We start from the raw sequence: 14,119 nt of genomic DNA, 5'->3' as shown, positions 1-14,119 counted from the left end.
TCCATGATGTCAAAACAATCTTCATAATAATACTAAGGTATTATTTTCATTTTTCACTGTGTTGGCACTGCACTTATCATGCAAAGCAGTTATAAGTAAGCTGCTGGCTTCTTAGCATCATTCAAATTAAAAGCGTCAAAATGTACTAGTAGTCATTGTATTCTTGACTACCACTGTTACATACTCACAGGAGAAAAAAGCCAGTTTTACTTAAGAATGCCCTTGACAAAACAGTAAAACCTATTGATTTTATTAATCTTTTTATATATATATATATATTTTTTTTTTTAATTGATTTTAGAGAGAGAGGAAGGGAGAGGGAGAGAGAGATAGAAACACTGATGAGAGAGAACACAGATCAGCTGTCTCCTGCATACCCCCTCTGGGGATTGCCCACAACCTGAACACGTGCCCTGACTAGGAATTGAACCTGTGACCTCTTGATGCATGGGTTGATACTCAACCACTGAGCCACACCAGCTGGACAATTTTATTAATCTTGACCTCTTATGTACACAACATTTTAACATTCTGTTTGATGAAATGGGAAATACACATAAAGCACTTCTGCTGCACACCATGGTCTCAAAGAAAGGCATTTAGGAGATTGCTTTGAGTTGCAAACTCAACTAGCTTTTTTTCATGGAATATCACTTTGACTTGAAAGAAGACCTGCGGAAAAGACCTGCATTCATTTTTCAAAAATGAATGAAGTGAGACTGTTACTTCAAAGAAAACAATTAAGAGTACTTGCCAATTATAAAATTTGAGCTTTCAAGAAAAAAATTAAAATTTGGGGAAACTTCTATTCACCACCATGAGCTTGACAGGTTTCCCAGTACTTAGGTTTTCTTAATACTTGAAAACTTTTTTTGATGAGTGTTGACCTTAATAAATGTGATATTTTGGATAATGTATAATATAAAATATTCATTAAATATAGAAGACCAATGGATTTTACTGTAAGAGAGTACAAAAGGTGCATTGATATAATTCAGATTTCACACTGCAACTAACCTTTAAAAACTACTACTTTTTGAATTATAATATATCAAAAAATATCTCCAATTATCTGAAAAAGCTCTTAAAATATCCCTCCCTTTTCCAACTACATACATATCTTTGTAAGGATGAATTCCCTTTATATACTTTGACCAAAGTAATAACAATGGACTGAATACAGAAGCAGGTAAGAGAATCCAGCTGCCTTCTATAAAGCAAAACAAAAAGCAATTTGCAAAAGGGTAAAACAGTTCTAGCTGGCTTAGCAGTTAGAGCATCGGCCCGTGGACCAAAGAGTCGCAAGTTCGATTCCAGTCAAGGGCACATACTTCCGTTGCAGTTCAGTCCCCAGTCCTGGTCGGGGTCATGAGAGGATGGTAATCAATCGATATGTCACTCTCACATTGATATCTCTCTCTTTTTGTCTCCCCCTCCCACTCTATGTGAAGATAAATAAAAGAATATCCTCGGGAGAGAGTTTTTTAAAAAAAGGTAAAACAATGCCACTCTTCTCACCAAACTTCTTAGAAATAGTTTAGAAAATTGGTATTTTTCCTCACAAATATATTTATGTCAACAAATAATGACATTATTTTAAAATAATAAATTCAACTAATAAATCATTTTTAAATTTCTCAGTATGATAAATAAAGATAGATGTAACTAAAAAACCAAAACTCTTTGGGGTTCTCTAACTTTTAAGAGAGCAAAGGAGTCATAAGATCAAAAAGTTGAGAATGTCTATCTCAGAGAAAGAGGAAAAACTGACTAAAGAAATATATCTATTAACTCAGAACAAACACACGTACCCTGGAAAGTATATCAAGGAGTATAAAATACCAATGACAAGAAGAACATCATGATCCACAATATGATACTTACTCAAAAAGTATCTACGGTTTTAAAATGTATCTTTCCCAAGGACAGAGAGACTTTTCACATTTTGAAATTTACTTCTGTGATTTTTTTAGTTGCCTGTGCCAGTAGGCTATAAACCCCTTGAAGTCAGACCATTTCATGTTTCGCTCACCATTCTGGGTAGCCCAGCACCTGGCACAAGGAGGTATTCAAATATTTGTTGGATTGAAAACAAAACCAGAAAACAAAAGAGTTACAAACAAACCCACTGATGTCTCTATTCAAATTATAAATATAAAATTTTACAATCAAAATTATCTATTTACATAGTAATCATATAAGCTACCATTCACTGGGAGCCTATTTACTATGTGTCATGCACTGTACTGGCCACTTTAGATTTTTAATTCCCACAACCACCATGAGATATACTTTATACAGGGAAGGAAAAATAAAGCTCCAAGTGGTTAACTTATTTACCTAAAGTGACAGGTAATAAGTGACAGAAAATTAAACCTACATTTCTCTGCTTAAAAGGCCCTAAGCTTTTCACTACATACTGATACAGTGCTCAGTACCGCTTGTATACCTTTTCTCCCCCGTTTCCTTACAATTTTCAGAGGAATTCATTTTATGGAAGTCCTTTTTTCTCCTTTTCCTAATCTCCCACCCTGTTCCACTACCCTCTAACATCTACCCCTTGGCATCACTTGATTAAGGAAGCAATATAATAAGCCCTTTGGTTAGGGAAGAGTTTGTATTCTCACAACACACTATTAGAAACTTCATTAACTATGGTGGAGTACTATAAAAAATTAAAGGAAAATACTAGATTCCAGAATATGAATTAAGGCTCTCTGCCCCACTGATTTTGCAGGATGGCTTCACATCCAGTTACTCAACTGGCCATGGTTTGGGCAGTACCACCTCAACTCCCAAGCGGGGTTAATCATGAGAGCCCCTGGATGTGGCTATGTCTTCAAGGCCTGAGCCTTGATTTACCATTTAGAAAGTACCAAGACAGTACCTCTGCCAATTCCTTGCCAGTCTCTATAACCATGGGACCAATACTGAAGAGACCAGAGCTCCCAAGACTTCCTCCAGGCCCAAGACAACTTGAATAAAAGAGCTTTGTTCCCAAAGAACATATTGACCATAATATCACCATAAGAAGAAAAGTTATTACTGTTACTACCATTCTCCCCACTGTATCTGAATACGTAAATATTTCTCTTTTCTCCTCCTCTTGGTGAAAGAACAAGAACAAAATTAACAACTGTGAACTATTCTAGGGAAAATTACAATGTCATAAACGTTACCATGTCATCTAATAATCTCACTACAAGCCCATGTTTTCCAGAGAGGAATCCCCAGAGTCTGGGACACCTTTACAAAGATTATGTAAAAAAATTTTCTGTATATAGCTCAGTAGTTTCAGTTTATGTGACCTGAAGAGTTAAAATATATGCATATCTTTTGGTGAATGAGGGCCAGTAGGTCTCATCAAGCATCTCTGTTGGAACTTCCTATTGCCCAGTTTTTTTTCAAGATTTTTAAATTGATTTTTAAGGACAGAAACATCTATGTGAGCAATCAGCTGCCTCCTGCACTCCCCCTACTGGGGATCAAGCCCACAACCCTGGCAGGTGCCCTGACAGGGAATCAAACTAGTAACATTTCAGTGCACTGGAGGATGCTCAACCAACTGAGCCATACTGGCCAGGGCCCTAGTGCAGAGTGTTAACAAAAGTTCTTGATTGGAGTGGGGGTTTAGATGAGTATATAGGATAAATCAATCAAATTTCCCCTCCAAGGAACCTGAAACGTGGATACAATTATAACCAGTCAGCAAGTGACACTAGAGCCTGAGTTCATATGTGGCTCCAGAAATGAAGTGTTTGTTAAAGCATAAAAGGCCAGGCACTGGAAAGACAACTGAAGCGAGATAAAGAGAGACAAGAGAGAATACTGAATAGCCAGAAGGGAGCAAAGTGCTAGATGGACAACCTTGGTTCCTGAATGCTTCCCAGGTTTCTAGATCGTGTCCTTCATGAAGCCAACTGCTAGTGGGTTCTTTAAGATACCTCCTTACCCCTGCCCCCAAAGCATCCCTCTTCCTGTTTTATGACAGTTTATGACACAAATTTATTCCAGGATCAATGCAGAAAGGGTATGATTATTCTTATGGTTCATAACAATAAAGAAAAAAAACAAAGTTGTTTATTTTTGTTGCTGTTGTTAATCCTCACCCAAGGATATTTTTCCATTGATTTTTAGATAGAGTGGAAGGCAGGGAGGGAGGGAGTCTCTCTCACTAGCTCTGGAGTAGAACTGAAAAATATACTTAGTCTCACCCAAGGATATTTTTTTTCATTGATTCTAGAGAGGGAGAGAGAGAAACACTGATATGAGAGACGTGGATTGGTTGCCTCCTGTATGATCCTGACCGGGGTCGGGGATCAAACCCAAAACCCAGGTACATGCGTTAAAACTGAACCCACGACCCTTTGGCCCACCGACACTCTAACCACTGAGCAAAACTGGTCAGGATTAGAAGTTGTTTATTCATTGTCTACTATCTCAGGGAAAATAATAGGACAAAAACAACCAAAACCTTTAAAAGCAAAAATCAACTGTTTGCATAAACCCACCTCAGCTTTGCATCCCCTTCAATACTCACCTGTTCAAAAGTTCTGCTGGTTCACAGCAGGCAGTTTGAGCAGACTTTGTTCAGGCCCTTTTAACACTGTAAATAAAAGTATTAAAGTAAATGACCCAGCAATCTCTTAGAAAACTTTCATTTTTTAATCATGAATATGTTTTACAGGAAATGGATTCCAAAGCTGATTAAAATATTAGAATCACATAAACCAGATTCTCTGTCCTAACACCTAGAGAGTCTCTCTCACTAGCTCTGGAGTGGAACTGAAATTACACTTAGTCCTCACCCAATGATATTTTTTTTCCATTGATTCGAGAGAGAGAGAGAGAGAGAAACACTGATGTGAGATAGAAATGTGGATCAGTTGTGCTCACCCCCCCACACTTCTAAGGGCACCTCAACTGGGGATTAAACTAGCAACCCAGGTATGTGCCCTAACCGGGAATCTAGCCTGTCACCCTTCAGTGCACTGAACGACACTCTAACCACGGAGCAACACTGGCCAGAGAGAAAAATACATATTTTTATCAAGTTCTGATTCTTTTTACATTTTTTTTTTATCCTCACCCGAGGACATTTTTCGATATTTTTGTTCAGATAGAGTGGGAGGGAGAGAGAGAGAGAAAGAAACATCGACGTGAAAGGGATACATTGAGTGGTTGCCACCTACACAACCCAACCAGGGCCGGGGACAAACTGCAACCGAGGTATGTGCCCTTGGCGGGAACCAAACCCAGGTCTCTCCAGACCACAGGCCAACGCTCTAACTGCTGAGCCAAACCGGCCAGGGCTCAAGTTCTGATTCTGATGAAGCTAACAAATGAGTGCCACTATAAGGTTTCAGAAAAGTAATTATTTGGGATTTTCATTCAAAACCACATTGCGTCCTGGCTAGGTGGCTCCGTTGGTCGGAGTGTTGTCCTGTACACCAAAAGACTGCAGGTTCAATTGCTGGCCAGGGCACATACTTAGATTTTGGGCTCAAACGGGAGGCAACCGATCAATGCTTTTCTCTCCCCTACCCCCCAAATTCTAAAATCAATAAACACATCCTTGGGTGAGGTTTAAAATTTTTTGAAAACCACATTGCTGGGATTTGGTATTAACTTTTTAAACATATCTGACAGAAAAAGAGCAGCTAGTAGCACAGACATATACTATGTGCCCGTGCAAATAATCAATGAGCCTAAGAAATGTAATCACTGGCAAAATGTCCAAGGAACAAAAGCTCCAGGTATGCTTTCAGTTACAAAATCACACATTTCTTTTGTTTTGGGGTTTTTTTCTTTTTGTTTATCCTCACCCAAGGATATTTTTCCATTGATTTTTAGAGAGAGTGTAAGAGAGGGAGGGATAGAAAGAGAAAAATATCGATGTGAGAGAGACACATCGATTGGTTGCCTCCTGCACAACCCCAACCAGGCTGGGGATCAAATCTGTAACCCAGGTATGTGCCCTTGACGGGGAATTGAACCCACAACCCTTCCAAGGCTCTAACTGCTGAGCCAAACCGGCTAGGGCCACAACCTTCTTTTAATGCTCTTGAGACAGGATCTTAAAAATCCACCAGATGGTGATATTTCAAGTGACAAGGAGTAGACTGAACCACAATAGCTTCAAGCCACTTGAGAAAGCCACTCCTGCCTTTAATTTTATAAGAAAAGTAGCTGTTATAGTGTTATAATGTCCAAAGGTCATCCAACTCTGCCCAATGCACTCTACTTTTTATAAAAGCAGGCAGAAGGAAAAGAGGGGAGAACTAGATAATAAAACTTTCCTCCGGGACTAACTCAAGAGAACAACTCTAGGATATCTTCTTTTATAAATTAGGTTCAAGTTTAATAAAACTCTGTAATTAACAAGACAATATAAAACTGTGGTCCTTAATTACTTCAAGTAGGGACGCATGAAATACTTTGAAAATATTTTTATAAAGTTAATTTTCGTCATTTAGGGGAATATCCTTTTGTTTTTCAAACCTCTCCCCTCTTCTCCCCCAACCTCACACAAAATTATGGGCAATTCAACAAAGGTACCATTTTGTATTCCTGTATAATTAATCTATTATATTTCTCAGTCATCTCAGAGTATAAAAAAATGAAAAAAATGGTAATCTGGACAAGAAATATGAGGATTCTAAATATAAGTAAACTTGTCTATGGATTTAAAATCTACTTATATTTTTAAAGATATATACTTCTTTAGGGCATTAAACATGAATGTAAATCCTAGAACTTTATCATAAAATCCTAGTGGGGGTCAAGGGTGGGGGAAAGTTTGGGTTCAAAGTTTTACAACAATGACCAAATAATGTTAAGGCGATTCAAACTGTTGAAGAAAAATGGACATTTAACCTGCCTCTAAAATACCTGGATTAACGCCAACATAGGCTGTAGTAGATTCAACCTCGTGAGACTGGTCCCACTCTAATCTATAAGAAACAGAATAAAACAGAAAGTACTGAAAATTTACTCAGCTGGGGCTAATGGAGAGCTGCAAATAAAGTCTGTCTTTGATAATGGCACAAATCAAAGATCCTTTTTGAGGGAAGGGGCAGTAATAATCTTTTCACCCAAAAAGGTTCTCCTCGTAGCAATTACTATCAATAGTGTCATCTTCCAGTGTGAAGGTCAACAAAAAGAGAACAGACACATGGAGTATTAAAATGCAGAGTCATGAGAACAAATGAGCTGCTATGACATCAAAGACATTATAATTTGGAGATGTCACTTCAAAATTCAACAAAGGAACAAAAGGGAAAAAGGGGATTCATTTAAAACACTACCCTACAAAAAAAGAAAACACTACCCTTGTCACTATCATCACTATGTCTCCCTTGAGCCAAGAAGCTGCACTCACACCCTGAAGTTGTAATTCTTCTCTTCTCTTGATTTTCAGGCAAGCCTATGACAAATTATTTTTCATATATGCAACTCACAAGCAAAAGCATTTCAAAACCAAAACATTAAGTTCCTAAGGTAAATTAAAATGAAAGAGGACATTTGTGAAAGCTCAGTAATAAGAATATGGAGGGAGATAAGCTGGGAGGAAATCAGAAAAAAAAAATTTCCAACGAAAAAGTCTACTGATTTTCAAATTAATTGGAGAACTACTCTGAAAGGTAAAAGTGGAAGAATAAGAAAACTAGGTACAAAAAGCTCTGCACATGTTAAATGCTATAAAAGATACACAAACAAATCAGCGGAAGAGTCCCTGAGTAATTTACAACTGGGCTGGACAACACAGAAATAATTAAGAATTCTTCACTAACCACATTAAGGACAGCATGAGTTAATACACTGATTTCACCTTTCTTTTAGGTCATACCCCTTAATGATCTATCAAAGGAAATTCATTTCCCTACGTTCTCAAATATTCTGAAGTATCCCAAAGATCTCCTTAGAAAGCAATTCCTTTTGAAAAATCACTTTAGGCAGTTTATCATCAATCTTCTTTAAAAACTTACTTTTGAGAAAGATATTTTATGACAACTTTCTGAAACATGTTCTATTAGCATCCTGAATTTTTCCAAATTGGGTAGAGTGGTAGGGGAGGGGGTCAGGTGGAGAGAGGGGGTTGGGCACAGGGGCCCAAATTTCCAAAACCTTATTCCCCTTTCCAAGAGTCACAGAGATGTGGGAAAAGATTCCAGAACACTGAATAACCCTCTCGTCTTAGCACCAACGAACTGGTACATGTTTCCTACTAGCCTACCTCTCACTTGTGCCTCTCTGGCTACATTAGCCTCCACTTTTCCCAGCCGCCCAGGATCTGCTCCCACTTCAGTTTCTGCCTCAGGGTCTTTGCCCTGGCTTCCCTAGCCTGGAGCATTCCTCCTCCACAAAGCTACAGGAGCAGTTCCTTTACCTGTGTCAGATCTTTCCTCAAATATTAGCTTTTCCATGAGGCCTTCCCAGGGCAATGAACCCCTCCCCCAACTCCCTATTATCCTATTTCCCTGTCTCATTTTTTTCCAACATCACTTACCACTGCACTATATATTTTACCTAAGTATTTATTTATCTATCTAGAAATGAGCTCCTTGAAGACAGAAATTTCTGGCCTGTTTTGCTCCTAGCACCCAACGGTGTAGCAAGGTCTCAATATTTGTCAAATAAATGAATGAATGAATGAATGAATGAGTGAATGAAGACACATGGTCCCTACTCCCTCCTCAGACTCAAAAATTTTTAAGCTGTGAAGCCCTTTCTTTTCTAGTGGATCACTACCATCACCAGTGTATTCCTTGGTGTTGACTGTCAAAGGAAGGATTGTGTGACATTTTCCCAGACACATGCCACTTGAATTTTTTTTCTAGTGTCCTCCACTGATGTCAACATCTGATGTAAAAGCACACATTACAGTTTGAGCACTCTAAACGCTGCTACAAATACATAAAATACATAAAAACATCGATGAATGACAGAACACATCTATGTTCTAACCAAAATAGACACACTCTGTAAGGCCAGAGCTGTAAATATCAGTAGGGTGAATTAATGTACAGAAATGTGATGACAAGAAAATTCTTTTTTACTCTAAAAGTCTAAAAAGGAAATACTACATAAGTAAAGAATATCTTTCCTGCATGCAACACTGGCGATCAAAACTGCCCATAACCCACGGTCTGTAACACTGGATAAGAAACTGCTCACGGGTTCTGGCCCCTTCCTCAATTTCTTGCAGCTCACACTGGAATACTTACCTTTCTGACAGAGAGACTAGGTAGGCTTAAGCGCTCTGACTTTCAGGGAAAGGGAGAATTAAAAACACAGTGGCAGGTAAATGCAAGGCAACGTTATTGCTTCCCAAACACCGTCATACACACCTGCTTCTTTCTATCCCCTTCCCTGGTCGTTTGACTCATGTTTCGGCCAAAAACTGAAGTATTCAGAACGCTTCGTGGGAAACTGCTGACACTTGGGGCGAATGCCCACTTGAACCTGATGTGAACGTTCGAGTCCCAAAGCTACCACGGGCTCTCCTTTCCCCACCTCTGTCCCAGGTTCCGACCATGGCTCCACCTTGCCTCAGGCCTGGTCCAGACCCGTCCTCTCGCCACGGAAGGAGTCTTCCAGGGCAGATGCTCAGAGAGGAAGGCAAGGGCGCACCTCCCAGAGGCCAGGTGTGGGGAGGACGGCCGGCAGGAGCAGCTGTCTGGCTGCAACAGCTGTTACCCTGGGCACCCCGAGGCTGGGCGGCTGGCTGGCCCCGAGGAGCAGGTAGCGGACGGCGAGCCCTCTGGCCCTGAGCAAGCCGACCTGACACTGCCCACCCCACCACCCTCTTCCCTTCCTCGGCTCCCCACCGCGATGCCAGTGGGCCCCGGAGGAGGAGGCTCCCCGGCTCCGAGGACAAGGTGTGCCCGGGCCTGGCGTGCCCCTCGCCGGGGAGGAAGCTCCCTCCGGCCCCGCACCTGACCTGTCCCCTCGCCTGACGCCCGAGCCAGCCGCGGCCGCTGCCGGGACGGCCTGTGGGTGTCCATGCGGCTGGACCAGGTCTGCCGGAGCGGCGGGGACGCGAGCGCGGGCGACAGGCCCGGACGACCCGGACGGGCGGCGGAGCCAGGGCGCGGAGCGGAGCCGGGCAGGGGAGCGAGACCGAGTCGCTGGTTACCTGCGGTCCGGGACAGGGAGTCTCTCAGAACCCAAGTCAGTCTTCAGCCTCAACAACACAAGATGGCCGACACGTCGCCACGCACGTCACGTGACAGCGCGCTCGCTCCGCCACGCCCCCTGTTCTGCCCCCGCCCCGCCTCGCCTCCCTCCCGGCTCGTCCAGCCTCCCACGACATCCTTCCTTTCCGCTGCCTCCCGCCCCTCTTCCCCCGACACGCCCCTGCCGGAGTCCCGGATGTCAGGCTGGGAGGGGGCGGGGCAGCGGCAGGGCGCAGGCGCCAGCGGGTCCCGGGCCGGGGCTTCCTGCCTGCCCTTGAGTTGAGTAGAGTTGGCGTCCAGAGTTGGCCCCAGGCCAGGCGCCCTGTGACTCACGGGCCTGGGGGCCCAATCCAGAGCCCGTTCGCGGTTCAAAAAGCTCTGCATCATTTACGAGCTGATGTTTCCAAACTAGAACTTTTCCACAGATTTTCGTCCAGCATTTTTCTGACTGCTTGCCATCCTAGAGAAAACGGGGAAGCGGCCAAAGCTGGAATTCAAAGCGGTGTCTCTACTTCCTAACGGTTCTGGTAGAACTGGGGTTCATGCTGGTCTTGGACTGTGACAGCTGGAAGGACTGTAGCTCCCACCCCCTCCTACTGTATCCGGGCCTAAATCCCTTGTGCCTGAAAACCCTCCGTGTGGGGGTTGTCAGATAAAGTACAGGACACCCAGCAATATTGGGGGTGTACCTACACTAAGAAAATATTCATTGTTGTCCTGAAATTCAAATTTAACTGGGCGTCCTGTATTTTTATTTGCTAACTCTGGCTACTCTGTCCTCAGATCATCTCGTTCTTGTGACTCCAACCCTCTCCCTTTTTTACGGGATCCTTCCCATCACTCTTATTTTTTCCGTTTTTAATCCTCACCCAAGAATATGTTCATTGATTTTTTTTTTTTTTTGAGGTGGGGGGGGAAGAAACATCGATGTGAGAGAGAAACAGCAATTGGTTGCCTCTCATAGACACCCCAACCGAGGACTGAACCTACAACCTAGGTTTGTGACTGGGAACCTATGTCCTTTTGGTGTATGAGAGGCTCTCCAACCAACTGAGCCACAGCAGCCAGGACCCATCAGCTTTTAAAAATACTCACATGTTCTTCCATCTTAAAAGTTAATGCGATGCGAACAACTCCAATTCCTCCTCCAACCATCTCCTACCTCTGTTCCCTTTCAGAGCCAAACTACACAAAAAAAGTTGTTTATAAGCACTCTCCCCGTTCCCACACCTAGCAAGCAATCATGAACAACTTCAATGTGGCTTCTCTCCATTCACCTACTGCTTGCTGGAAGGACACCTCAACCTACAGCTTGCTAACGAGTTTTTCAGCCCTCACCTTGACTTCTTTCCCCTGTCTGGGGATCACTCTTTACTTTCTTAAATACTTTCTTCCCTTGACCTTTATGCCCGTGCTGCTCGAAGTGTAGTCAACCAACAGCATCACTTGGAAGCTTGTTAGAAATGCAGAATCTCAAATGGTGCTTTAGCAGTTCTTCCCCTTACTCTCTGCCCTGAACATAACGCTTCAAATATACCCATGGTTTAGGGCCCTCAAATGTGTCCTTCTCTTTTAGCCTTTGCACATGCTCTTCCCTCTTGTTCAAATGCCATTCCCAACACCCCACTTCTTGCCAACCTGCTTAATGCCGTCTCATCTTTAAGGGCCCAAATTGTGAACCTCTTCAAAGCCTTCTTTAATCCCTTTCCTTAGACCAAAGAACTTATTCCTTAAACTGTTATTTTTAAGAAAAAAAACGTAATACTGATGCTTGTTATGTTATTAAGCACTTCATTGAGCACTTGACTTTCATTCTGTTCTGTAACCCTGGTGATGGCGCTGTAGGGCACCAGATTCTCCAAACCTCAGCCAGGACTTCCCAGCCTAGGCTGACTGATTGCAGAACTCATGTCCCTAACTTGTGCCTGTATTAATATTGCATACAGTAAAATTTAACATTATTATATGCAGTTCTGCAACTTTTGACAAATGTAGACAGGTGTGTATAACTACCACTAAAATAAGGTACAGAATAGTCCCATCACCCACCAAAGTTCCCCCCAATGACCTTTTTAGGTAGCCCTAACCCACCCCAACTCCCAGCCCCTGAAACCACTGTTCTGTTTCCTATCCTTATAATTATCTGTTATCATATAAATAATTTTATAGAGTATACAGACTTTTGAGACTGGCTTCTATTAGTTAGCTAATACATTTGAGAGTCAGCCATATTATTGCAAGTTTCAGCACTTTCTTCTTCTTTTAATCCTCACCAGAGGATCTATTTCCGATTTCAGAGAGAAAGGAAGGGGGAGGGAGAAAGAGAAACATCAATCAATAGGTTGCCTCCTGTATGCACCCTGACCTGGGATTGAACCCACAACCTGGGTATGTGCCCTGACCAGGAATGGAACCTGTGACCCTTCAGTGAATGGGACGACACTCCAACGGAGTCACACTGGCCAGGGCACTTTCTTCTTTATTACTGCTGAATAGTATTTTACTGGATATATGCACTATATTTGCATATCCATTTCCCAATTGAGGGACATTTGGGTTGTTTATAGTTTGGGGAGATTATTAATAAAACTGCTATAAATATTCACATGCAGGTATTCGTGTGAACATAGGTTTTTCTTTCACTTGGATAAATACCTAGGAACAAGATTGGTGGTTATGTGATATTTGCTTACTTTATCAGAAACTGCCAAATTGTTTTTCAGAGTAACTTAGCCATAGTTTTAGCCCTAAACTATAAGCTTCAGAGAACAGAAACTGACTCTAGGGGAGGATAATGATGGTGAAAGTTTATAACATCCCATGCTTTTAACCATTACACATACTGCATTATATGACTTTGTTTCCTCAGCAGCTGACTTTGTCCTGGCGCATAGTAGACACTCAGTAAATACCTATAGAATCAAATAAATTTTTTGAAATGAACATATCCTCAAGATTTTGTCACATAATAAAACAAAATATGAAGCTTAAAACTGGATCACTTGGCCCTGTCTCCTCTTATCTCCTCCCGGTTCAACATGCTGCATCTCTTACTAGCCAGCATTCTCTTAGATCTGCAGATGGGCTCATTGCCCTCAAGCCTCAGCACAATCTTCTTTGTAGTTTTAGCCTTTTTGCGGAAAATCGGCTTAGTCTGCCCACCAGAGCCACTCTGCTTCCTGTCTTTTCCCCGCTGTCCCTGCTCATGCAGAGAAGCCTTGCCCTTCTTGTACTGTGTTGCTTTGTGGGGTTGATGCTTGCCACCCTTCCTACAGAAAGTCCGGTGGCTTTGAGGAATGTTCACCATGCTTGCGAGAGCGCTATTGGCATGAAAATGCTAAATTCCTGGTTATACTCCTCAGGAAGGGTGCTTTCCTTTATCTCTTTGTCTCTCCAATGTTTTGTTAAATAGTATTGTTGTTTTTAAAATATGTTTTTATTGATTTTTTTAGAGAGAGAGATAAAAACATCCATGTGAGAGAGAAACATAGATCAGCTGCCTCCTGCACGCCCCCTACTGGGAATCCAGCCCACAACCTGGGCATGCGCCCTGACCAGAAATTGAACCAGTGACCCCTTGGTCCATAGGTGATGCTCAGCTACTGAGCCACACAGGCTGGGCTAAACAGTGGATTTTAAAGTTACAACAGTCAATTGATGCTTGCCCTAGTCAGTGTGTATCAGTGATAAAAACGAGAAGTTGAGACTAACAGATCATTAGGGGGAGAAGGGAGTAAGGAATTTAGCTGGAAAGTTTATTTAGTACCAAACACAGGTTGATCAACTATGACAGACTGTGCTTTTCTAAAGATGGCATCAACAAAATCTTCCATGCCACCCACTCCTCTAAAACCTTGTAACTACCCTTTCTGGAGGCAGAGAGTAGTTCCCTCCCCTTGGGCCCTTGTAACCAATCCAATGTGCTGGAAGTGAAACAGGTG

General features: G+C 42.1%; 2 protein-coding genes across 4 annotated transcripts in view; both read right to left on the bottom strand.

Annotated features, from left to right (window-relative positions):
- GIGYF2 (GRB10 interacting GYF protein 2) overlaps positions 1-10,181 on the bottom strand; it is a 127,731-nt gene extending 117,550 nt beyond the window's left edge. Inside the window, exons 1-2 of one of the 3 annotated variants that reach the window (XM_036254594.1) lie at positions 10,139-10,181; positions 4,541-4,606 (exon numbers count right to left, since the gene is read on the bottom strand). The gene's annotated coding sequence lies outside the window, so the exon portion shown is untranslated. Of the gene's footprint in view, positions 1-4,540; positions 4,607-6,891; positions 6,950-10,138 lie in introns of those variants that run through there. The other 2 variants (XM_036254591.1, XM_036254590.1) reach the window with 2 other exon arrangements.
- Positions 10,182-13,176: 2,995 nt separating this feature from the next.
- LOC118625757 (60S ribosomal protein L36a-like) lies at positions 13,177-13,485 on the bottom strand. Its single transcript, XM_036254900.1, has one exon. The coding sequence runs from the start codon at positions 13,483-13,485 to the stop codon at positions 13,177-13,179; it is 309 nt and encodes a 102-aa protein (XP_036110793.1).
- Between the last annotated feature and the right edge of the window lie 634 nt (positions 13,486-14,119).

Source organism: Molossus molossus, unplaced genomic scaffold (genome assembly GCF_014108415.1).
Source record: "Molossus molossus isolate mMolMol1 unplaced genomic scaffold, mMolMol1.p scaffold_m16_p_11, whole genome shotgun sequence".
Classification (NCBI taxonomy): domain Eukaryota; kingdom Metazoa; phylum Chordata; class Mammalia; order Chiroptera; family Molossidae; genus Molossus; species Molossus molossus.
Note: the sequence above shows the minus strand (reverse complement) of the source record. Positions and strands in the feature narration are given on the sequence as shown.

Coding starts and splice junctions, on each gene's coding strand:
- LOC118625757 (XM_036254900.1), bottom strand. CDS start 13,485: ATGGTGAACATTCCTCAAAGCCACCGGACTTTCTGTAGGAAGGGTGGC.